Genomic DNA, 26,649 nt, shown 5'->3' with positions numbered 1-26,649 from the left:
GTCAAGTAAAGAAATTTGTCAACAATGAGAACTTGCAGAGGTAACAAGGTGTGGAGCTGGATGAACACAGCAGGCCAAGCAGCTTCTTAGGAGCAGGAAAGCGGAAGTTTCAGGCCTAGACCCTTCTGATGAACGCCAGCTTTCCTGCTCCTATGACGCTGCTTGGCCTGCTGTGTTCATCGAGCTCCACACCTTGTTGTCTCGAATTCTCCAGCATCAGCAGTTCCTATTATCACTGAGAACTTGCAGCTATTTCTCATGTATTCGTAATTGTCACAATAATATGAGGAGGAATGAAAGGACTAATCTCTTTTCAACCTCCCTGGTTCATCACATCAAAGATTTAAGTTCTTTATAGCATGCTGCTATATAGTTTCCAATAAAAATGTAGTTAATTGTTTTAACCAGAAGCTGTAAGTACCCAATGACAACATTTTCTTGAATGAGGGACAGAGCAATTATATAACTGCTTAGCCCCAAAAGAGAATAAAGATCTGACATCAAGCATACACCTTTTTCTCACACACGCAAACGCGCGCGCGCGCACACACACACACACACACACACACACACACACACACACACACACACACACACACACACACACACATTGCACAAAGTTAAGATTAGGGGAGTCTGTCCATGATGAAGGAAAGTACAAGACAGAGTCCTTACGGTGTTACTGAGGTATAAAAGTGTAAATCAGAATAGGAGATGATGGTTTTTACATACCACTCAAGGAGCTCGCTGATTGGTTTCATTTTTCTTTGGGAAAACGTTAGTTTTTAGTTCTGCTGTCTCTTGTTTAATTTGTAAACTTGTATGGACAGGTAATAGCAATGAGTATTTTAAGTTATTGTTTTTGTTCCTCATTTTAAAACCATTTCAGCCCATGAAAGCCCCAAATTAAGGTGGATGATGGGACTTAAATATGAACCATCCACCATTTATGTCATCTTGATACAGTTAATGTAGGCAGTCAGAAATCAGGCTAAATTTTCATGTCAGGTTAAGGTTAGGCTTATTGCTTAGGTGCTGGCAGGAATACAGCAAATATTTTGTTTACTGTCAGCTCATTTGAATGATTATTCATGGCTGCTTTAGCAGGGATACAACTGAATCCTGGGGGAGGTGATGGCCTGGAGGTAGTAATGCTTAAACTATTAATCTAGAGACTCAGATAGCATTCTGAGGACCTGGGTTCAAATCCCACCACAGCAGATGGTGGAATTTGAATTCAATAAAATATCTGGAATCAAGAATCTAATAATGACTTGAATCAATTGCCAGGAAAACACATCTGGTTCAAAAGAAACTACCAGGGATGTGCGAAGAAGTTATTTCGGAAAACCATTTGTCAACACAGGTCCCAGATGCATTCCCACATTAGATAAGGTGTGCCTCAGCTATGAATGCTACACCTTATCAGCAATGGATGTGCCCCCTGTGGTGCTCAATGCCAAGAAGGTGACTTGGAAGAAGTTTCTCAACAACAGATCTTGGGACCAGCATAAATCATTTCACTGTGGCTCCCTTCTCCATTCCACGTGAGGTCAATCTGTTCTGCAGCAATGGGCTGAATGTTTGTGGCCATAGTATAATCTCAATCTTTCTTTGCTAGCCTCAGAGGGTGTCTCCATCTTACAGTTTCCCTCATGAGCTCCCACCAGTAGAAAGAGCTTGCACGTTTTTAAGTGTGGCTGCCCATCAACCAGAACCTTTGGCTGTCCCATTGGCTTTCCCATCTGTACAACCCACACACCACCCTTAATATAATGTTGCTCCCAGTGGCAACTTCTTAATTGGCATCTTCTGATAAGATTTCACAGATGAGCATCTGCTAAAAATGATCACCTTTTGCAAATGGTTCTGATTGTAGATGTAAAAACTAAAGGCAGTAAGTTTCTAGCTGTGTAATCTGTAAAATCAATGTAGAAATTAGGATTTTAGGTCATTCCTCCACGAACATCGTCTCTGGATTTGGTGCCTGTCATCCCCGGCTCCTGATAGTCTTTGGAAATCATGCCTAACTAGATAATGTAATTTTTGCTTATTGCTATCATGATCTACTCCACTCCAGTCCGTGATGTTGACACTGACACAGGGGATACTGGATACACTAAGCGGGTTTGGCAGCATCTGTGGAGAGAACAACAGGCCTGCTGAGTTTCTCCAGCGCGCTCTGTGTTTGTTGCAGAATTCCAGCATCCACAGTAATTTACCTTTATCTGAGTGATTTTAACACCCCTGGTTTTAGTAGTGGATGCAGCCCTGGCCTAAGCAGGGTGGCTCTTGTGATAGGTTTCACAGTCGGTCTGCTAGTATGTCAAGAAGAGACATATTCACGATGTCATCACTTTATCATTACATATGACCTGATGATACAAAGTTCAAATACTTACCTCAACTCAGATCACCTGAAATAGGCTCTATGTTGTAAGAGGATAGGTTAATATTAACTCAGACTCTTATGTGCCTGTGATTCTCATAATTGAAGATAGTTAATGTGATAAATTTTCCATCCAAATCCTGCCATTAGATGCTTAAAATAATCTGCTTCCCAGATAGAAGTTTTTGCCAGTAGCCTTCACCTAATGCCGGCATGTAGTTTTAGAATTACATAGGAACGTAGAAGACAAGAGCAGGAGTAGGCTATTCTACCCTTTGAGCCTGCACTGCTATTCTTCACGATCGTGGCTGATTGTCCAACACAGTAACCTGATCCTGCTTTTTCCCCATTACCTTTGATTCTATTTGCCTGAGTACGACATCTAATTGCCACTTGAATGTCGATTTTTATACAGGCTAGCTGTCTCTTCTCACTAGAAGCAGCCATGTGAGTGGAATTGATTGATTTATTTATCGTTCCATGTACTGAAATACAGTGAAAAGTTTTATTTATGAGCGGTACAGACAGATCATTGAAAGAAAAGGATGTACAGATCAAAAAAGACTTAGACAGAGGCATACTGGTTACATTGCATAAGGCGTGCACAAGGTGAGATCAACATTCACAAGATCAGCGTGATTTGAGGCCAGAGAAGCCACTAATCAGTCTCATAACAGCCAGGAAGAAGCTGTTCCTGAACTGCTCGTGCATGTGTTTAGGCTTCTGTATCTTCTGCCTGACGAAAGAAGTTGTAGGAGGTCATTACCAGGGTGCAATGGGTCTTTGATGATTTTGGCTGACCTTCCACAGCAGTGAGCCATGTAAATGGAGTCCATGGATGGAAGGTTGGCTTCTGTGATGGTCTGGGCTATGTACACCGTCATGTGTAGTTTCCTATGGCCCTGGTCAGAGAAGTTGCCATACCAGGCTGGCATGCACCTGGACGGTATGCTTTCAAGGGTTTTAGGTGATACCTATTTAAAATTTCCTACATCATACAAGGTAGGGAGTTGCATGGGAGTGTTCAGCCAATGGGCTTTGCACATTGATTTCCTGTGTAAGGTTCAATTAATTGCACACACAGAACTCATATATATTACCCTAATTACAACCAAATATGCTAAACAACTAAATTTCTTATGAGTCAGCATGGACTTTGGCACATTTATGGGACATTTCAGGGACTGTACAGTGTAACCCGAGAATAATTTTACATTGGAAAGTTCAGGTGGCTGTGAAATGCATTTCTTCCCGTCCAACTTCCTTACTCAATTTATAGCTTAGTGCTCATACACATCTGTTGAGTTGGAGGATCCAAAGTGATAGATGTTACGTCTTCTTCTAGATTCCTCTCCTTTCTTTTCAATCTGTGTTGAATGAAAGTGTGCACCCCTTTCAGCAGGAAGGTGCCAGCAATCAAAGCATAGAAACTCCCATAGATCAGAAACTGGAGAATAGATGAGGCAGATATTGGTTTCCAATGAAACAACACTGATATCATTGAGAGAACGAGAAAACATTGCTATAATTCATTTCAATCATCTATTGCAGAACTAATGATGCTTAGAGTTGTACTTTGAACTTGGAATCTGTTAACAGCATAAACACTGTCAATCAAGTGACTTTAGGTACATTTATTTGGATTTAATTAGCACCCTGAACCTATATAAAAAACACTCAATGCAAGTTGCTGCTCAAAGCAATTGAACAATAGGATTTATTACAGAATCGAAAAGCATCTTTGAACTCTTTTCAGTGAGATCAATGGTAGAAATAAAACTTTTACTATTTACTGAATATACTAATATTGCCATTTATTAAAATCTTTTAGGCTTTTCAAATTTTGGTGTTCATACTGTAATCAGTAATTTTGCAATGAATTGACCTGGCTCACATTTTCCTATCTGCTGATTGATTGTAAATAAAGATTTTATTGTATAATCTAGTCACCTGGAATTATTCATTGGAAACAGATCAATAAATTCCTTACGTAGTGCCAAAACTCAGAATTTTCACCAGAGAATACATATGCCATTGGACATGCAGGTAAACCTGGTGTCGGTAGTCTGCAGAAATTCGGGGTAGAAAGCTCGGATTTGAGATAAAGATGGAGAGAACTACCTTGGAGAAAGGTGCTTGAACAGGAGGGGCTCCCCTCAGTCTGTGGAAAGCTGCTAGATTCAACTGAATTGGCCCAATATCTGGTGGGCCTCCCGCCTTGCTGAAAGACGATTGGAGGATGGGGCAGGAAATGTGTACAGTGCTGCTCGGTCTCCCTTCTGTGAGCTCAATTCATGGTAAGGCCATAACATTCTCCACTAAGATGTTCAAATGTTTGAGTAAGCAGAAAGAAGTGGAAGCCAGCATAATCCTCAAATGAACAATTTACAGCAGCTTTCATAGAATATTCTGATATTACTATTTGTCAAAAAAGCTTATTTTATCTCTAATGCTTACTATTAAAGCTCTCGTGAAATATGTTTTCTCCATGTCTTAGGTGAAGAAGTGCAGCAAGTAACTCATCCAGTGTAAGGATTAAAGCACAAATGCACACATTAATACAATGGCACTGCAAATCAATGGAAGTGATCTTGGGATCTACATAAGGGTTGCATCAACTGCTGAACTCTATCTTTCAGCATAGACTCCAGACAAATGGAGGCATGTCTTAGGTGACCTATTCCTGTTACTCATCATTACAGTATGGAATCAGGCCATTTTGCCCACTGAGTCTGCACTGACTGTCTGAAGAGCATCCACCCAGACTCTCCCTGCTACCCTATCACTGTAACCCTGCATATTGCATGACCAGTCCACCTAACCTGCACGTCTGTGGATTGTGGGAGCTGGGCAGACGTTGGGAAAATGTGCAAACTCCACACAGACAGGTGTCCAAAGCTGGAATTGACTCTAGGTCCCTGGTGCTGTGAGGCAGCAGTGGTAACCACCGAGCCACCGTGCCACCCACTTGTTCTGCACATGTTTGGACTGTGGGGGAAAACAGGAGCACCTGGCAGAAACCAACATAGACACACTGGGAATATGCAAACTCCACACAGAGAGTCACCTGAGGTTGGAATTGAACCTGGGTTTCTGGTGCTATGAGGCAACAGTGCTAGCCACTGCATCACCTTTCTATTAATACTTGTGGAATTTCAAATACTGAGGAGTATGTGAATTGGCTCCCATCAGTCTGATTCAGTGAGGGGGTCTGCAGTTCCACTTCTACCACTTTAGCTTGGTATATCTGCTAAGACCAGTAATAAGTATACATAGTATATGCCATCCTTGCTAGAAGTCCTTTTTTCAACTCACTTGTGGGATGTGGATTGTGAGTGTCACTGGCTGGCCAGCATTTATTGCCCATCCCTAGTTACCCTTGAGAAGATCAAAAGACATGACACACTAAATCCATGCTCTCTCCTTCACTCCAATGGCCTTGTACAAGCAGACAGCAACTCCATCCTCTACAAAGTTATCCTGGATACACTGGCTTAAGCTCACACTATATCTAGATTGCCCTGACCTAGTATATGTTCTAGTGGATTCCTGCCAAACGTATTTTAGACTTTAGGAAGATATCAGTTGACTAGTCAGCTCGAATTGAAAGTGGCAACTTGAGTTCAACCCAGGAAAATAAAAAGCGATCAATTTGGTGAAGGTAAGAGAATACCTTATATATGGTAGGACAATGAGAAGTGTACTGTTAAAACTCTAGTGTAGAGGATGTCTGAGGGTATGAGAGATGATGGGATGATGTCCAATGTACAGCTTGTTTGTTTTCTTGTGTTTTAAAACCTGTTACAGAGAGTTGGATCACCTCTGTATTCAGCAGCCCCAAAAGCTGCTTCTGAACTTCATTAAAGTCCAGCCAACCAGACTCTCATTATACCTCACAGGCCTGGAACCAAAACTGGAGCATCCACTATACATTTTCTCAAGAGGCATTTACACAGTCAGAATTTTAGGACTTTGTGCCAATGAGCCAGGAACAAAATTTTATCGCAGAAAATGCAGTAAAGCACAAAGCATAGAGGAAACTAAATAGCACAGGAGTGAAATTAAAATGAGTTTAGAAAAACAAAGTGAGGGCATGAAAAAGTATTGGCAATTAAAATCAAGCTAAAGACAAATTATGGAAACATAAAAAGCAACTAAATAACTCAGCAAAAGAGTTGGGCTTATTCGAGACTCAGAATATATGCTTGAAATTGGAAGATGTTGCCTGGATCTTACAGAATATTTCAGCCTTAATTTTCTTGCAGAGAGAAAGGGTCTTCATCTGAGTGAAGAAGTTGGAAAATATTCAGATATATGATGGTATAAACTAGAGAGGGATATGAAATACTGAGAACAGCACTTTTGGAAATAGATACTTTGTCAGCCCCAGATTCAGCATATTTCATGTTGCTCAAGGAAGCAGTGGAGGAAATAGTCAATGTTCAGATAATCACTTTGTAATCCTTTCTGGCCACAGTTTTGGTCTCTCATTGAGAGAGGAGCAGGTCCCGAGCTGACTCCTGTAGCCCGGACTCTCACGCTGGGTCTAGGCTCCATTTCTGTAGATGCCTGAAGGAGCGGAAACATTGGCAAAAGGGCTGATTGGTGGGTAGACAGCAGCATCTGGAGAAGCATTGGATGGGGAAAAGGAGGCTTCTCTTGGCCCAGTGTTGAATTGGCTTCCAGCAGCCTGGAGTGGCAGTCTCAGTCCGGCATGGTGGTCCTCTTTGGTGGACCTTCTGGTTCAATATTCCAGCGGCCTCGTGTAGTGGTCTCATCTCAATGTGATGTTCCCATCCCGGCTGCATTCCCAGAGTGTTCCATCATTCCTTCATCAGCTTTCCCTGAACCCAGGAGCTGTTAACTGAACTGGAATGGACATTTTCTCAGATAACACGGTGTGGAGCTGGATGAACACAGCAGGCCAAGCAGCCTCAGAGGAGCAGGAGGGCTGACATTTCGGGCCCAGACCATTCTTCAGAAATGGGGGAGGGGAAGGGGATTCTGAAATAAATAGGGAGAGGGGGGAGGCAGATGGAAGATGGATAAAGGAGAAGATAGGTTGAGAGGAGGCAGACAGGTCAAAGAGGCGGGGTTAGAGCCAGTGAAGGTGAATGTAGGTGGGGAGTTAGGGAGGGAATAGGTCAGTCCAGGGAGGACGGACAGGTCAAGAAGTCGGGATGAGGTTTCTGGGTAGGAAATGGGGGTGGGGCTTGAGGTTGGAGGAATGCTTAGGGAGGCGGGAACTAGCTGAGCTGGTTTTGGGTTGTGGCCGGGCAGGGGTGATTTTGAAGCTTGTGAAGTCCACATTGATACCCTTGGGCTGCAGGGTTCCCAAGCGAAATATGAGATGCTGTTCCTGCATCTTTCGGGTGGTGTCATTGTGGCAGTGCAGGGAGCCCAGGATAGACATGTCGTCTGAAGAGTGGGAGGGGTGGGGGGGGGCAGGGGGTGGCGCAGTTAAAATGGTTCGTGACTGGGAGGTGTAGTTGTTTGTTGCGAACAGAGCATAGGTGTTCCGCAAAGTGGTCCCCGAGCCTCCATTTGGTTTCACCGATGTAGAGGAGGCCACAACGGGAACAGTGGATACAGTATATCTCATTAACAAGTGTGCAGGTGAACATCTGCTTGATGTGAAAAATCTTCTTAGGGCCAGGGATCAGGTTGAGGGGGGAGGTATAGGGGCAGGTGTAGCATTTGCTTCGGTTGCAGGGAAAAGTGCCAGGGGTGGTCGGGCTGGAGGGGAGTGTTGAGCAGACAAGGGATTCACGGAGAGAGTGGTCCCTCCGGAAGGCAAATAAGGGTGGGGAGGGAAAAATATCTTTGGTAGTGGGGTTGTATTGCAGATGGCAGAAATGTCAGAGGATGATGCGTTGGATTTGGAGGTTGGTGGGGTGGTACATGAGGACAAGGGGGATTCTGTTTTGGTTATTATTGCGGATAGGGGATATGAGGGATGAGTTGTGGGAAAAGCGGGAGACATGGTCAAGGGCATTTCCGATCACTGTGGAGAGGAAGTTGTGGTTCTTGATAAAAGAGGGCATCTGGGATGCTCGGGAGTGGAATGCCTCATCTTGGGAGCAGATGCGGCAGAGGTGAGGGAATTGGGAATAGGGGATGGCCTTTTCACAGGAAGGTGGGTGAGAGGAGAAATATTCTAGGTAGTTGTGGGAGTTGGTAGGCTTAAAATGGATAACAGTTTCCAGGTAGATGCCAGAGATGGAGACAGAGAGGTCCAGGAAGGAGAGAGAGGTGTCAGACATGGTCTAGGTAAACTTAAGGTTGGGGTGGAAGGTGTTAGTGAAGTGGATGAATTGTTCAAGCTCCTCGTGGGAATACTAGGTGGCGCCGAAACAGTCATCAATGTAATGGAGGAAGAGGTGGAGTTTAGGGTCAGTGTGGTTTTGTAAGTTCTGGAGGGGATGAAGAGCATGGGTGGTGTCATGGATGTCAGTAGGGAGTTCCTGGACCAACAGGGAGAAAATGGAATCCAGAATCCAGGTGGAGATAAGTTCGGTGGGGCAGGAGCAGACGGAGACAACGGGTCGACCAAGGCAGTCAGGTTTGTAAACTTTTCCTCAGTTTTATTTTGTTATTATTATGTGCTGTGTGGTGGCTTATCAAACATTTTGCTGTAATTTTCATGTAGATGTACACTTGACAATAAATTTCTATTCTAATCTAAAAATTGTTTGGGTTGTTCATAGTGGCAAAGCAAGTTGTAGAACGCGGGAAGGTATCAATTGACTTATGAGGTGGAAACAAAAGTGGCAGATTGAGCTCATTTTGGGCAAATATGAAGCAATCCCCTTTGTTTGGATGAACAGGTCAAAGTAGTACATAATAAATGATAGGAGAGCGAGATATATAGTTGAACAGAAGAACAACAGAATTCAAGTCCCCAGATCCCTTTACAAGTGCCACATGTCAATTCAGAGATGTATCACAAACCAAAAACAATTCAATTCCTGCAAAATTTGACTGGTGTGAGCCCATACGTATCAGAACAAGCAAGTCAATGTCGAATGGCCGGGTAGCAGTCATGCTGCATTCTTTCTGTAGTGGGGCACTGTGCCTTCTTCATTCAAAAAAGTATTATAACTAGAGTGTTAATCTTGGGTGACAAAAACAATATTTTGACTCTTGACTCTGATGCACAGCAGGTATGACTCAGATGTAGGGAGCAGCTTTATAAAGTTTGCTGATACCACAAGCATTACAAAGCACCAATTGAGTATCGTTAGAAAAATGTCACCTTTTGTTGAAGTTTTTGTCTTGCATTAACCGGGACAATTAGCAAGAATATTATAATATTGAAAATTTTCAACATGACTTTTTTTTTCAGTAATATTCACATTCTGCACAATCATAGGATTGGATCATGATAAGGGTAGTTATAGGCCATAGGATGGCATGGCAAGTATGTTGATACAGGAGGGAACATTGCAGATGATGTTCAAGATGGGAAAGTGTGAAGACCTGCAATTCTGAAGGGTAAAAATGGAAATGCGATGAACTGTAAATGGCATGATTTTGAAAAGTGTAAATGAGTAATGATGACTTTGCTATCCATAAACACAATTTTTAAAGTTTTCAGGATAAATTAAGGAAGTGGCTTTAAAAATGGTTTACTTTATAAACAGGAGAAAAGAATATAAAAGCAAAGCAATCTTGCTGGAACTTTATAAATCACTGGTCTTGCTTCAGTTGGAGTGCTGTGGACAACTCTGCACCCCTCCTTTAAGGAAAGATGTCAAGGCTTGAAAAAAGCACAGAGAAAGTTAGTCAGAAACTTATGGGGGAATTTAAAAATATTCTTTAACAAGATGAGGAGTTCACTGGTCCCTGCAGTAAATGCCAACATTCAGCTTGCTTTCTTAATTAGTTACTGTGCCTGCAGGCTAACTTTTTTTATTCATTTGTTCATGGAATGTGGGCATCTCTGGTGAGGCGAGCAGTTATTGGTGATATCTAACTGTCCTTGAGAAGGTCTTGCTAAACCTCCTTCTTGAACTGTTGCAGTGATTGTGGTGTAACAGCGTTCTGTTTGCAAGGCAAGAAGAAAGAACAGTATCAGGCTGGAAAAGACAGGACTGCTCTCCTTAAAACAGAGATAGGGGAACAATAGGGTGTACCAGAGAATGAGAAATTTTGTTCCTGAGATTGCATGAGTGTCATGATGAGATTCAAAATTATTCGCAAAAAATAAAGTGGGAGCTGAGGAGATATCTTTAAATCATAGAACTTTTGGGATCTGGACTACTCTACCTGAAAAGTTGGTAATATCCGATTCTATCAATAGTTTTACAAATGAGCCCCACAATTTATTTGAGGATGAAGAAATAATAGGGTTATGGATAAAATGTGGAGTTGTCGAATTTGCCACAACAGCTCTTCCAAAGAACAAATGCAGACATGGTGGGCTGATTGAACTCCATCTGTGCTATGGGTTTCAGTGATTTAATGGCCAATGTTATTATGTCAGAACAATTCAGCACATGCGGTTGGTAAAGAATCTGATCAGATTATTGGGACTTTGTTGAAGCAGTAATGACAGATCAATATGTAGATTACCTGGGTAACAATGTCCAGCCCCAGACCACTCGAATCAACGACAACAATAGTCAGGATAGTCTGAAGTATTAGTGCCATGCAGTTGTTTACCCCAAACAGTAAGGCGTAACGCTCCATGCAAAGGTTTGATGCAATACAGAATCTGAGAATCAATAAAGCAGAATTATGTATCATATTTAGTTGAAATTTGTTAACGATTTCTATAAACAACAAAGGGCAATTTGAAGTGATCAAGGTTTGGACTTGCTGTTAGCTATATTTGAGTGCAAGCTGAAGCATACTGACACCAACCAGGTAAAGCAGCCTGCTTGACTGTCATTGCATTTATAAACATTTAGTCACTCCATGACCAATGCACAGCAGCAGTAGTGTGCACCATCTTCAAACTGTACTGCAGATATCCAACAAGGCTCCTTCGACAGCATCTCTCAAACTCATGGCTACTGCTGTCTAGAAGGACGAGGAAAGCAGATATGCAGGAATGCCACCATCTACAATTCTCCTTCAATCCAACCACCATCTTGTCTTAGGAAAATATTGACATACCTTCAGTGAGTGTTGAGAGGTCAAAATCTTGGAACACCTTCCCTCCCTCACAGCATTGTAGGCAACACTCCATCTACTAAGCACATGGTGATTGGCATGTTGATGCCATTCAGCATAGGCTTCTAGTTCTGGAAGTTATTGCCATGCATAGACTTTGGAGGACCACTCAAATGAAATCAAAATGAATGGGAATGTTGATTGTGTATGTCCCTGCAGCAAATACTCTGCAGTGGGAAACCCAAGGGAACCCAAGAATGGGCAATAAATGCTGGCCCAACCAGCAACGTTCATATCCTATGAATACAAAACAAATCCCTATTTATAATGTTATTAAGATTACCACAAGTATAATCATTGAATGGATATGATAAGTTCAAACATAGCTGTAACAATTTTATGTCAGGTCTGGAAAAAATATAGAATTAATTATGAGTTGGTGTTTGAGGAATCATTAAATATTAGAATCAGTTTTCGATACTGAGTTAAAAGAAGCTGCACAATAAAAGTTGACTCCTACTTTCCTTTTAAAACAATGAGGAGGAGGATAATTCAACAGAAAGGAAACCAGAGTGGGTTTTCATTTTTACTGTCAGGAAGAAACACAGAAAGAAAAATCTATCAAGGAGGATTGCTGACCATCTTCAGAACCGATTCCTATTTACCTTTAAATTAACTTGATTATTGTTTCCATTCTGGCCTGCCTTAATCTTTGTTTTTTATTAATTAAGAGAATTGGAAGTCTTGAGACAATATCCCTATCATTAGGCTAGAACCTCTTGGCTCAAGTCTCAAGCCAGGGCCTGTCAGCCATGGTCGGAGTGAACCATGTGGTGGCGGTGGTTCAACAGGCAGGGAATCCTTGCAGTACCATCCCACTATTCTCTAGAGGGGGAATGCGCAGTTTGCGAAGACATGCTAAAAAAGGCAAAGAAAATTATAGAAGTTTAGATGGCGTCTGATTATTTTGTACAATTTGGCATCAGAATATGAGATTCTCATGACATATTATGGGTATATATTCAATAAGGAAGTAAACTCCCATAAAGGACTAAGCAATTATTACTAAATTTCATTCTCTGCTCACTTAACAATATAATGTGTAATCTTTAAGGGCAGTTTTATCTTTAAAAGTTTTAGAATTGGTTCTAATATATTACAATAAAATATGTCCAAGAGCTCCCTCCCAATAAGTTTATGATTTTAGCCCTATGTATCAAGGAAAGGCAGCAAATGACAGATGAATCCTAAGTAATAAGAAAGGAAGAAAATCAGATGGTCAGTTATACAACTACTAATGCTGTTATGTTGTGAATAATGGTTGGGAAGGCTGGTAGCTGGTGGTCTGTCTTTATTCTCAGCCAAGGAGCAATGCCTGACATTGAGGGATGGACTGAGAAATAACATTAAAATGATTTGGGAGATAAACAAACAGAAACTTTGGCAGTACTCACGTGGTTATGGTAATGAGCAGCATGTACGAGGCTTTGAATATCATGTAACCAACATAGCAAACCCAGATGTTGTTTGTAGTGTCCATGATGAATAGAGCAGCACTGCTAACTCCTGAGAAGATTCCCAGCACCAGTTCTCCCCAGACAGCCCAGTCCAGCTTGATATAGCCGACACCAAAGGAGGTAATGGCACCTATAAAGAGTGAAAGTAACAAATTAAATCTTTAACCACTATTGAAGCGCAGTTACTGAGGTATTGGATAAACTCTATGCATTAACACTTGGCTACAAACAGTGGACAAGATAACTGTTGAACAATTGTGTTAAATCCTCATCAAGTAATATTGTTCACAATAATAATTAACCTTTCATTTTAAGAATTGCTTTGAATTTCTGACCAGGGCTTTGTAAGAAGCTTTTTATATTATTCTTCACAACTCTACCCTGGGATGCTGAAAGGTGGTGTCGCAAGTTGAAATTAACTGAGAAGATTTCATTTGAATTTGGTATAAAATTGAAGTTAATTCGTGTGTATTAAAACTGCCTTACTTCCTTAATTACAATCCCACTTATTTGCCAATGTTGAACAATTTAAACCCATGAAATGGTAAACTAGTCTGATCAAAATTGTGCAACAAATGTACTGCAGACAACCAAAACCCGGCACATTACAGCCAACCTTGATAAACCAGTATGAAAAAATTTATAAGAAACAGATAACATATGCTCTTTTTCTGAAAGCTAACCTTTCTAGTTTGTAAATCAGATGTAAACTGAGTTTGTGACCATCCTCAGGGCTGCATTTTCATTTCAGTGGTCATAAAAATTGGCTCACTGCCTGAACATTGACTTCTTCACATTTATTTTAATTATTTGTATCTGGGATATGGTAGGCTATGCCAGCCTTCATTCCTCATCCTGAAAAGCCCTTTAATTGAATGGTTTGCTGGGCCATTTCATAGGGTAATTATTTGGTAATGGATTTGGAGTCACATGTAGACTGGACCAAGTAGGCTGCCAGACCTCCTTCCCTAAAAGGCAGTAGTGAACCAGATGGGCTATCATGACAATGATTACCATTAGGCTGGCTTTTCTTCATATCAACTCAATTTTCAGCATCTATTATTGTCCAATTCAAGTAATTGCCCTCAGAACAGTAGCTTGGTTTCCTGGATGAAAACTGTCACTGATACTACCACTATGGCCTCACCTCCTCAATGATATTTCTAATCAATCCAATCAACTATGTTATGCCGCACATCAGGAGTAGGTGGGACTTGAAAAAATGACAATTTACCCAGAGGTAGGGACACTACCATTGCACCTTGAGAGTCATCCAGTGGCTGATTTGTAGATATTTTCTAATCAACCTGTTGAGAGCTGGTATGACACAGCTCTGGAGCAGGTGGGTCTTGAACTTGGGCTTACGGGCCTAGAGGTTGGGACAGTACACCACAAAGGCCCCTTATCTCACCATTGATATTTCTCATCAACCTGATACTCAACAGCTTCAGTATAATTAAATATGCAAATAATTATGATATAACTGATAATGTTACCCTGACATCAGCAGATTAGATCAAAAGAAGAGATCAGATTGAAGAGTGAAGGGCGTTGTAAAAGGGACAGGCCTCGCAGACTACACTAGAGAGCTATATTCAATAACCTATAACTTATAATGCAAATAAAGAGTGTGTAAGCAATGAAGAATGTGAAAAATATGTATTCTAGGATAAGAGTGAAATGGGGATATTAGAGACCAAGAGGATTAATACCTAGTAAAAGCCAGCTCCCTTTAAGTGTGCATGCACCAACATCCACAGATCAGAGATACTAAGAAGTATCTAACTATGCAAACAATAGTGTTGACGTCAAGCATAGAATAAACCAATAACTAACAGGTACACTTCCAGGGCCTCACACCACATGGCATATTATAGGGAAAATCCCTATGTTATAATTTTGTCAGATCATTAATTCCCCTCCCCTTCCCCACAGAGTACAGCAAACCAAACAGTGTTGGAGAATGGTGCACCTCTGAAGAGAATAGAACTGATGGCTTTGCCGTTTTAGTTCAGTGTATAGAACACCAAGCGAAAGGCCGAATCTTGCATTTTTTTTTGACAAGTCCACTTTGTATTGGGTTTTTGGAGGGTTTTTCACTACAATGTATGGTGGGTTCTATTGCAGTATGTTTTAAAAAAAATGCCTCATTAACCACCTACCACCCCTGTTATGGCACCCTCATGTTCGACCCTGGTCCCATCTTATCATGTGCCATCCCCATGCGTCATGTCATTCAGCAGATATATGTTGAAAGATCGGTACATTGTGAGGCTGCACCATCTGTAAAAGGTCACTCCACACCTTGATGACCACTGGTGTTCCAAAGCTACCCTGCTCATCAAGAGTATTTCTGGAAGATGTGGGAGAAGGAGAAGATGGCACTGCAATTCTGCAACAGTGGCCTACAGCTTATAATTGAGGGGATGTTACAAAGTAGATTGATGAAGCGCACTGCCAACACAGAAAGATGCACATTCCCTTGACTGAGTAGTGCTGATGAGCCAGCCAAGCTGCCTGGTTGTGTGACTGTGCTATTAGCATGGGTGGCACGGTAGCTCAGTGGTTAGCACTGCAGCCTCACAGCGCCAGGGACCCGGGTTCGATTCCAGCCTCGGGTAACTGTCTGTGACGAGTTTGCACATTCTCCCTGTGTCTGCGTGGGTTTTCTCCGGGTGCTCCGGTTTCCTCCCACAGTCCAAAGATGTGCAGGCTAGGTGGATTTGCCAAGGTAAATTGCCCGTAGCGTACAGGGGTGTGTGGGTTATAGGGAGATGGGTCTGGGTGGGATGCTTCAGGGGATGGTGTGGGCTTGTTGGGCCGAAGGGCTTGTTTCCACACTGTAGGGAATCTAATCTAATCTAAAGGGTTTGTTTCCACACTGTAGGGAATCTAATCTAATCTAATATAAAGGCAAGGCATGGCATGGATATATTGTGAGAATCAGGTAGGCACTAAGTGAACAAGTGCTGAAAAACAAGTGAGCAGGCCTGAGATGTAGCTTGTTTCAATCCTTCAGCTGTGTGCCTGTCTTCCTGCAAAAGCCTTCTGACTGCAGACCCAGCAATGCAAGTCACTGCTTTCAGATTGCACTGCCAGTGTACCATTGAGATACCATGATGCTTATGAGGGGTTGAAAGCTACTAGATGCCAATCTCCACGAACAATAGATTTATTTGGCTGGTCTCTGTAGACTGTGCCCTGAGCCACATTTTGGTAGAATATAAAATAAAGATTGTTCAGAAGAAGCTGCAAGTTGAATGTACCAGGTTCTCACTCTGGTTTCCATGTCAAGACTGCTCAGCAGCTTCCTTCTTTAGTGTGTTTGGTAAGATAGGAAGCTGAATATTAACAAGTAATTTAACAACCAACAATCTCCCTTTTTTGGTAACTCATGACTAGCTAGCAAGAAAGTCACCACCCTTTGTGAAAAGCGTAACAGATGGTGTAAGATGATAGGGACACTGAGATGGACATTGCTGGACCTCTTATCCACTCCTACCACTTCTGGATGTGAGTTTGCTCGCTGAGCTGGAAGGTTCGTTTTCAGACGTTTCGTCACCATTCTAGGTAACATCATCAGTGAGCCTCGACGAAGCGCTGGTGTTATGTCCCGCTTTCTATTTATTTGTTTAGGCTTCCTTGGGTTGGTGATGTCATTTCCTGTGGTGATGTCATTTCCTGTTCTTTTTCTCAGAGGGTGGTAGATCGGCTCCAAATCAATGTGTTTGTTGATAGAGTTCCGGTTGGAATGCCATGCTTCTAGGAAGCGGGACATAACACCAGCGCTTCACCGGAGGCTCACTGATGATGTTACCTAGAATGGTGACGAAACGTCTGAAAATGAACCTTCCAGCTCAGCGAGCAAACTTGCATCCAGAACCTCAACCTGAGCTACAAATCTTCTCAAAAACTCGCTAACTCCTACCACTTATTTCGCAATAGCCCATATGACACAGACCACACAGACCACTTTGTAGGATACCCACGCTCAGTTCATGACAAACAATAACAACTCCCAGTCACAAACCACTTCAACACCCCCTCCCAATTCCTGGACGACATGTCCTTCCTGAACCTGTTCCAGTGTCACAACAATGCCACCGGAAACTGGACGAACATCACCTCATATTCAACTTTGGAAATCTACAAGCCAATGGCCTCAATGTTTACTCGCTTCAAAATCTCCCCACCCCTGACCTCATCCCAACACCAGCACCTCTCTCATTCCCACCTCATTATGTGCCTGTCTTCTCTCTCACCTATCGGCTCCTCCAACCTCACTGACCAATCCCCATGACCTACACTCACCTTTATTAGCTTTATCCCCACCTCTTTGACCTGTCCGTCTTCTCTCCCACCTATCCACTCCACTATCTACCTGCTATCATGGTCCCCCCCGCCATTTATTTCAGAGCCCCTTCCCCTCCCCCATTTCTGAAGAAGGATCCTGACCTGATACATCAGCTTTCCTGATCCTCTGATGCTGCCTGGCCTCCTGTGATCCTCCAGCTCCACATTGTGTTACCCATGTAAGATACTACCTTTCATCCTGACAAACTTGCAGTTATCTTCTCCATTAAACAGTATTTCTTCAATGGTAAATAAAAGCCAAAATAAAAACTGTGGATGCTGTAAATCAGGAACAAAAACAAGGTTGCTGGAAAAGCTCAGCAGGTCTAGCAGCATTTGTGAAGAGAAAACAGAGTTAATGTTTCAGGTCCGGTGACGCTCAGAACAGGTTCTGAGGAAAGATTCTGAGGAAGGGTCACTGGACCCGAAATGTTAACTCTGTTTTTTCCTTCTCTGATGCTGCCAGGCCTGCTGAGTTATTCCAGCACTTTGTCTTTATTTCTTCAGTGGTGTTTAATTGCATTCATTCACTAAGTATGTATTCTATCTGATAAGTTGGCAAATACACTATTTATTGCAATAGTTTAAATTAATGTGTCAGTTCAGCAAGAAACAAAATTAACTTTGTACTATCCAACTGATTTCTGATAACAAAGTTCTCATTCATTTCTCCTATTACATGGAATGTTTCTGAATGTGTGTCTCTTTGGTGGTAATAACATCATATATACATTAGAGTAATAATTTTTATAAATTCAGATAGGATGCATTTTGTTAGCGATGCTACATAGTAGCATCCTACTGAGATATGTAAAAAACATCATTATAAATGTCAGATGTAATCATTTTTATTAAACATACCAGAGGTCAGTATTTTATAAAGTGATATATTTTATGATGTTACGGAACTGCCTTTGATCTGGGATGATATATTATAGCCAGAAAATTAGGAATGTAGGAATGTTTATTTGGCAGTATTGGTAATTTGTTTTCTTGGAATTGTTCATGTCATCTGATAGTTTTAGTGTGATGGACCTCTTATTGGGTTTATTGGGTAGAATACTGCCTGTGTTAACGTAGAATATAGAACATTGCACAGGAACTGGCCCTTCTTCCAAATTGTCTGTGTCAATCATGATACTATTCTAAATTAATTCCAACTACCTGTACATGGTCAGAGATAATGGGAACTGCAGATGCTGCAGAATCCAAGATAACAAAGTGTGAAGCTGGATGAACACAGCAGGCCAAGCAGCATCTCAGGAGCATAAAAGCTGACGTTTCGGGCCTCGACCCCTCATCAGAGAGGGGAATGGGGAGAGGGTTCTGGATAAACAGGGAGAGAGCGGGAGGCGGACCGAAGATGGAGAGAAAAGAAGATAGGTGGAGAGGAGAGTATAGGTGGGGAGGTAGGGAGGGAATAGGTCAGTCCAGGGAGGACGGACAGGTCAAGGAGGCGGGATGAGGTTAGTAGGTAGGAAATGGAGGTGCAGCTTGAGGTGGGAGGAGGGGATAGGTGAGAGGAAGAACAGGTTAGGGAGGTGGGGACAAGCTGGGCTGGTTTTGGGGTACAGTGGGGGGAGGGGACGAGCTGGGCTGGTTTTGGGATACAGTGGGGGAAGGGGAGATTTTGAAGCTTGTGAAGTCCCACTGTATTCCAAAACCAGCCCAGCTCATCCCCTCCCCCCACTGCATTCCAAAACCAGCCCAGCTTGTCCCCGCCTCCCTAACCTGTTCTTCCTCTCATCTATCTCCTCCTCCCACCTCAAGCCATACCTCCATTTCCTACCTACTAACCTCATCCCACCTCCTTGACCTGTCCGTCTTCCCTGGACTGACCTATCCCCTCCCTACCTATATTCTCCTCTCCACCTACCTTCTTTTCTCTCCATCTTCGGTCCGCCTCCCCCTCTCTTCCTATTTATTCCAGAACCCTCGCCCCATCCCCCTCTCTGATGAAGGGTCTAAGCCCGAAACGTCAGCTTTTGTGCTCCTGAGATGCTGCTTGGCCTGCTGTGTTCGTCCAGCTTCACTCTTTGTTACCTGTACATGATCTGTACCTGTCTTTCAATGCCTCTTCATATGTCTGTCTAAATGCCTCTTAGACTTTGCTATTGCATAGGCTTCTAGCATCTCCCCAGCAGTCATTTCCAGGCACCCCACTACCCTCTGTGAATAAACCTTTCCTTGCACATCTCCTTTAAAGTTTGCCCCTCTCACCTTAAACCTATGCCTCCTAGTATTTGACATTCTCAACTCGGGAAAGAGACTCTGGCTTTCCACCCTACATGCCTCCCATAACTTTATATACTTCAATCAGATTGCTCCTCAGGCTCCTAAACTCTAGCAAAATTAATCCAAGTTTGACCAATCTCTCCTTACAACAAATACACACCATTCCAGGCAACATCCTGGTAAACCTCCTCTGCACCCAAACCATAGCCTCCACATCCTTTCTTATAGTATGGTGACTAGAACTGAACACAGTATTCCAAATGTGGCCAGATCAAAGTCTTAGATAGTTGCAACATGACTTGCCAACTTTTACACTCAATGCCCTGACTGATGAAAGCAAGCTTGCCCAATGTCTTCTTTCCTACCTTATCCACTTGTGCTGCCACTTTTAGGGGGCTATGGACTTGGACTCCAAGATCCTCTGTCCATCCGATTCCCCTAAGGATTCAGAAATTTTCCGTATACCTCCCTCTTATATTTAACTTCCTAAAATGCATGGCCTCACACTTGTTCAGATTAAGCTCTGAAATGGAAAGATCCAGACAGCTGCTATCAGAGATAATGGGAACTGCAGATGCTGGAGAATCCAAGATAACAAAGTGTGGAGCTGGATGAACACACCCAGCTTGTCCCAGCCTGCCTAACCTGTTCTTCCTCTCACCCATCCCTTCCTCCCACCCCAAGCCGCACCCCCAGCTACCTACTAACCTCATCCCACCTCCTTGACCTGTCCGTCTTCCCTGGACTGACCTATCCCCTCCCTACCTCCCCACCTACACCCTCTCCACCTATCTTCTTTACTCTCCATCTTCGGTCCGCCTCCCCCTCTCTCCCTATTTATTCCAGTTCCCTCCCCCCATCCCCCTCTCTGATGAAGGGTCTAGGCCCGAAACGTCAGCTTTTGTGCTCCTAAGGTGCTGCTTGGCCTGCTGTGTTCATCCAGCTCCACACTTTGTTATCCAGACAGCTGCTGTCAAGTTGTAAGTGATTCGGATGTGATATCAGGTTAGGGTGCAAGATGGTAAAGGGGATATGGTGCCAGGTAGATAGGTGCCAGCTGAGGAGGGTAATACTATGGGTAAGGATGTCAGATGAATATGAAGTAGCCTTGTTTGTAGTGTGCTTGGGTAACATGAAATTAGAATGTCAGCTGAGCAGGCTGCCACCCGGGGAGGCTGTAGTACACCTGGGATAAAGAGACTGAAGAGTAGCTGATAGAATGTCAGGTAAGTAGGCTGATGTGGTGTAGTCCCAGGGTGTCAGGTAAGTAGGGTATTAGCTGGGTAGTGTTCAAGCTGGGGTTATAGTAGGGTGGTTGGGGTAGGTTGCCAGATGAATAGTACTGTGCCAGGTAATTAGGTTGCCAAATTATTTGGGGTACAATGCCATATACGTAGAGTGCCAAGCAGGTAGAGTGCCAAATGGAAGCATGACAGAAGGCTTTTTGGGTATGGTTTTGGGTGTGTAAGTGGTCTGAAGTATGTGTAGTTGAAGATGTGTGAAGTAATTGCTGAATCAGCTTAATAGTTACTCAGGAGTTAGACTATATGTTTAATACATGGCAGGCAAACACCCAGGAAGTCAGGATAACAAAGTGTGGGGCTGGATGAACACAGCAGGCTAAGCATTAAGCTTTTGTGCTCCTGAGGTGCTGCTTGGCCTGCTGTGTTCATGCAGCCCCACACTTTGTTATCTTGGATTCTCCAGCATCTGCAGTTCCCATAATCTCTAAACACCCAGGAAGTGTTTCCCTGAGTAATTAAGTTGCTTAATTTCATTGGAGCCTTGATATAAATGGAGTCCCTGATATAAATGGAAAATGCAATTTTTCAAGCAATTCCTTTGGATCGGGGATTCAGCAGTGTCCCATGCGCAACACATATCGAAACCAAGATAACAATAGTCTGGTCAGAAAATCCGTGCCATTGAGTTTTGTGCAGCAATGTTTTGCATTTGTCATTTAGAATAATATAGCTTAACATCAAAAGCCCTACCTGTAAGAGTTGTCAGTGCCTCTACACCACCATTAAATACTGAGACATTCTTGGATGGTGCAATATGATCCCAGAGCACTTGAACATAATTGAAAATCTGATAATAGCCGCAAGTACCTATGGCCCACCAGAATGACCAATAAAGCAGATTTCTTGATGAGTAACAAATCTTAAAATCAGACCATAGCTGAAGTATCACCTTTAGAAAAGTGTTTTTCCCCTTTATACTCAGCCAATGGGTTAACCATTTTCTTTCAGAGAAGAAAGTGTTCTCACTGGATCCTTGCAAATTTTTCTTGAGGTGTATGCAGCCATTGGAAGTGTTTGATTTTATTGTGTCATCTGAAGATTTATCTGAACTTTGGAAGAATATGCTTTGCCTCGGCATGGGTAGAAAACACGATGTCAACAGGGCCACAGTCATTGATCCCAATGAAATGACATTTAGATCAAAATAGGAGACAACTTCCAGTGAAACTAAAAGTTGTGCCATTGTTGATCCCACCGTATAAGCAGTCAAAGTAATACTTCGGCAGTAGCTGGTCACTTTCTGGTAATGCTCAGCATCAACGACGCTGTAAATATATGAGTAGTAAGCGACTTCTGTAGCTGATACAAGACCATTGTTGAATTGAAGATAGCACATAGCCATCATTCCGTCTGCAAAGACTAGCAATACATAGTTAATCACCAAAGCAACACCTTGTATAATGATGACAGGTTTGTATCTTAGGTAGTCAGTGAACAAAAAGACTGGGATCAGTAGTGCCAAGAATGAATACGTCCAAATGGGGAACAATTGGTTCGTAACCTGACCAAAAGAGAAAATAATATCAGTTTACTTGGATTTTGACCAGAACAGGCACAATCAATGAATTGCATTTTTAAAACAGGTTATTGGGGATATTTGAAAATTGTTTCATTCATATGTACTTAACAGATATAATTGAGGAGGTGTGCATTAGGATATGTGTTCCATGAATTGACAAGTGATTCAGTTGTTTGTGCTCCAGGACTTAAGCACAGCAATGTAGTCAGGCACACTAATGTGGGACTAAGAGAATGCTGCCTTGTCAGAGGTGCAGTCTTCAAATGAAATGTTAAACTGAGAACCCATCTATTCTTTGAGGTGGAGAGGTTGAGCAGGAGGTTTATTCTGGTGGTCTGACGAATAAGAAGTTTTCAATTAAAATCGCAAAAACAGATATTTGTCATTATCACATTGTTGTTTTTGTGATCTTGCTGTGTGTAAATTGGTTTCTGCATTTCCTACAATGACTACATTTCAAAAGGACTTTATTGATGCCAAATATTTTCAGCACGTTTGATGCCTTTCTTTCTATGTCATTTCTTTGCTATACATGAATTATGGTAAGTACAGGGGGCATATATTAATATGCTGTGCTTGCTTACTGTTAATCAGTTCTGATCACATGTTGGCCATAAGGAAAAGTACAATCATCAGATAAAAAGTTTAATTTAAATCAAAACTAAAGTCCTCTATGGATTGGAAACTGGTCTGTATGACTTGTTGTTTTTAACTTGGAGCATGTAACCTCTTCATGATTTGAATGACATAGAGTATGAAAAATAATGTACAAAAAATGAACAGAGATGACATTATGTGGCATAAGCTTTCACCATTGGTAAGCACTTTCTGTATATAGAATGCCCGTTTGTAACGTAGACTTTACATGGATGCATAACTTATAAAGCATGAATTTGAAATAAAAGTGACTTTGCTAAGTAGAAGACACAACAGCATGAGAGTGCAGAATGCCTCAAAGTACATTCTCACTTCTGAAAGCTGTGGCTTCTAGCCTAACTCCAGAAATGTGAGTACTTAATCCAGGTTGACATATCAGTGCTTAAATAGTGCTGCATTTGATAAGACATTAAACCAATTACACTTTCTTCAGTGGATGCAAATCATTTCACTTATATCCCTCAACCAACTCCTAAAGCAGGTGACATGACTGTTTATTTCATTACTCATTGCCTGGACATTGGTTGCTGTGTTTCCTACATTACATCCCACCAATGGGAGTGGCATGGTGACTCGGTGGTTAGCACTGCAGCCTCACAGCACCAGGGACCTGAGTTCAATTCCACACTCAGGCAAATATCCGTGTGGAGTTTGCACATTCTCCCTATGTCTGTATGGGTTTCCTCCCACAACCCAAAGATGTGTAGGCTAGGTGGATTGGCTAAGTTGCCCACAGCATTTAAGGATGTGTAGATTTAGGGGGATAGGTCTGGGTGGGAAGTCTGAGTTAATAGAAACTGGAGAATCCAAGATAAAGTATGGAGCTGGATAAACACAGCAGGCCAGGCAGCATCTTAGGAGCACAAAAGCTGACGTTTCGGGCCTAGACCCCTTCATCAGAAAAGGGGGAGGGGGAGAGGGTCCTGAAATAAATAGGGAGAGAGGGGGAGGCAGATCGAAGATGGTTAGAGGAGAAATCTGAGGGTTGCTGTGGACTTGTTGGGCCAGAGGGCCTGTTTCCCTACTGTAGAGATTCTATAATTACAAGTCTACCTTTTAAAAGTACAGTGTAGTGTTTTGGGACATTCTAAAGTTATAAAATGTGCAATATGAATGTAAATTATTTATTGCTATCATCAGAGAAATAGGCATGCTGAATATAATTGAAACCTTAAGAGACAACAGAAAAATATTCTACATTTAAATTAATCTAAATGCACGTATACCCTTCAGCTAAAATACTACCAATCACATCGGTATGAAACATTAGTGAAACATACATATCTAATCATAGTTTGTTTTGTACTAGAACTTTCTGAATACATACCTGTTCAATCGTGAAATTTTTATCTGGTCCAACTAAATATGGCGTCAGAAAGGGCTCTGCAGGCTTCATTGTAGCAAAAAATCCGTATATGCACAAGAGCAGTGTAGGATATACCCATTTCTTATCGCTCCCTGCTTTCCAACAATCCATAGCTCTCAGGTTTGCAAAAACACAATTCTATGTAATGGCACTGATTGTTGACTCCTTTTCATTTGTCTGTTGCAGTTCAATGGAGTAGCCAAAGCTACCTCTTTTGAGGTGAGTTGATAGAATGGAAATGGAGTTGAATAAATTGTCTGGATTGCAACACCTCGCCTAATTGAATGATTGGCTGCCTTGCCCTATGATTTAATCAGAATATACATTCCTGGTTCAACTGAAACTTTGCTCTATTTGTATATCACTTTATATGATTTTATGACTTTGAAGTCATTAGTAAGATAACAAAATATGACATATTTAAACCACCCTTTGATTTAATTCACTGATGTGACTGAGTCATTAAGAGCTCTATGACACTGAGATTGTTGATAAAACTGAAACCTAGAACATAACTAAAACATGAAAAGAAATCAAAAACATAGCCACATTAAAAGTAAATACAGTATCACCATGTATTTAAGATGTAAATTTACTAATAAATACAGAAAAGTATGTAGGTAACCCAAACAATCGATTGTCCTAATTCCCTCCAAGCTGTATTTGTGACAGTTGTTAGGTGATCTGAATTCTTCGACCAGGCTGGAACTCCTTTTCATAGAAAAGGAAAGACTTAGGTTTGAATTTTCCCATCCCACGAATGATATGGCAAGTTGGTCGAGAGAAAAGAGCGAGTTCAGAAAAATGAGATTCTTGATATTGAGTAATAGAAGTCTGATTCTTCAACCAAGTTTTGAACGGTGAGATGAAATCTTGCTAGAAAGACGTTATTTACATCTCATTAGTAGCTAATCTCAACTCCTTGACATGCAGTTTTAATTCTCTCAGAGAACACATAAAAACTAGGTGGCATCAATTCCCAACTTGAAAGTTACAGTGGGTATCTGGCGGCTCCAGCTTGCCACTTGCTCCTTTGGACCTCCAACTTGGACGGCAGACCATGTGCAGTCTATGGGCAATGACTGCCTAAAAACTTTGTCCACGGACATGAACAACAGACAAAAAGCAGCCTCACCATGTCGTCATTTCTGGTTGCAGCAGCAGCACGAGCGGGAGCTTGGAGCAGGAGCCTGTCGGGAAGCCGGTGAGTCACGGATTTTGAATCTTTAAAAAGCTTACCTCGAGTGCCGGTGCCTTCCATTTCTGGTTGGAGCAGGAGCCTGTCGGGAAGCCGGTGAGTCACGGATTTTGAATCTTTAAAAAGCTTACCTCGAGTGCCGGTGCCTTCCATTTCTGGTTGGAGCAGGAGCCTGTCGGGAAGCCGGTGTGTCACGGATTTTGAATCTTTAAAAAGCTTACCTCGTGAATAGGCGGAGGTGCGCTGAGCAGGAGCGGACATGGTACTGGTGAGTGAGGTAATATATTTGTGTGGTTGCGTTACCCGAAACACTACCCGGGTAGTGTCTCCCACCCATCCTCCTCCTGTAACCAGAAAAAAAGGTTCTGTGAGATAATGGGAACTGCAGATGCTGGAGATTCCAAGATAATAAAATGTGAGGCTGGATGAACACAGCAGGCCAAGCAGCATCTCAGGTGCTCCTGAGATGCTGCTTGGCCTGCTGTGTTCATCCAGCCTCACATTTTATTATCTTAAAAAGGTTCTGTGTGCCTGATTGGTAAGGTAACGAGTTTATTTTTTATTCTTTATTTTTTAAGTCTTGGGAATTTAGAATAATGGGAACGGAGGTCAGGGCAGTTGAATGTTCCTCCTGCAGAATGTGGGAGGTAAGGGTCACCACTAGTGTCCCTGCTGACTACATCTGCGGGAAGTGCACCCAACTCCAGCTCCTTGAAAACCGCGTGAGGTAACTGGAGTTGGATGAACTTCGGATCATTCGGGAGGCAGAGGGGGTTATTGAGAGGAGTTACAGGGAGGTAGTCACTCCTCAAGTCCAGAAAAAAGGCAGATGGGTTACGGTCAGGGGACGGAAAGGGAGTTGGCAGACAGTGCAGGGATCCCCTGTGGCCATTCCACTCAACGAGTCTGTCCCTGCTGCTCAGAAGGGAAGGGGGAAGAGGAGCAGAGCATTAGTCATTGGGGACTCCAGAGTCAGGGGGACAGATAGGAGGTT

The 26,649-nt window shown here is 42.4% G+C and overlaps 1 protein-coding gene across 1 annotated transcript; it reads right to left on the bottom strand.

Moving 5' to 3' along the window:
* Positions 1–2,942: 2,942 nt before the first annotated feature.
* On the bottom strand, positions 2,943–24,744 carry slc19a3b (solute carrier family 19 member 3b). The gene is made up of 5 exons (XM_048541875.2): positions 24,419–24,744; positions 21,606–22,416; positions 12,961–13,153; positions 10,964–11,105; positions 2,943–3,836 (listed from the first exon to the last, which is right to left on the bottom strand). Exons 1-5 carry the CDS (start codon positions 24,566–24,568, stop codon positions 3,663–3,665), a joined length of 1,470 nt encoding a protein of 489 aa, XP_048397832.1. The 5' UTR covers positions 24,569–24,744; the 3' UTR covers positions 2,943–3,662.
* Positions 24,745–26,649: the final 1,905 nt, after the last annotated feature.

The sequence above is a fragment of the Stegostoma tigrinum genome, chromosome 14 (genome assembly GCF_030684315.1).
Source record: "Stegostoma tigrinum isolate sSteTig4 chromosome 14, sSteTig4.hap1, whole genome shotgun sequence".
Lineage (NCBI taxonomy): Eukaryota > Metazoa > Chordata > Chondrichthyes > Orectolobiformes > Stegostomatidae > Stegostoma > Stegostoma tigrinum.
This window is presented reverse-complemented; position numbering and strand designations above follow the sequence as displayed.

Bases quoted from the DNA above. Each gene is read 5' to 3' on its own strand.
- slc19a3b (XM_048541875.2), bottom strand. From the start codon at position 24,568: ATGGATTGTTGGAAAGCAGGGAGCGATAAGAAATGGGTATATCCTACA. The intron at 13,154-21,605 runs GTAGGGCTTTTG...CACTCTTTATAG, and splicing joins GGCACTGACAACTCTTACAG to GTGCCATTACCTCCTTTGGT. The intron at 3,837-10,963 runs GTAATCTACATA...TCTATTCTCCAG, and splicing joins GGCTGGACATTGTTACCCAG to TTTCTGATCTATGGGAGTTT.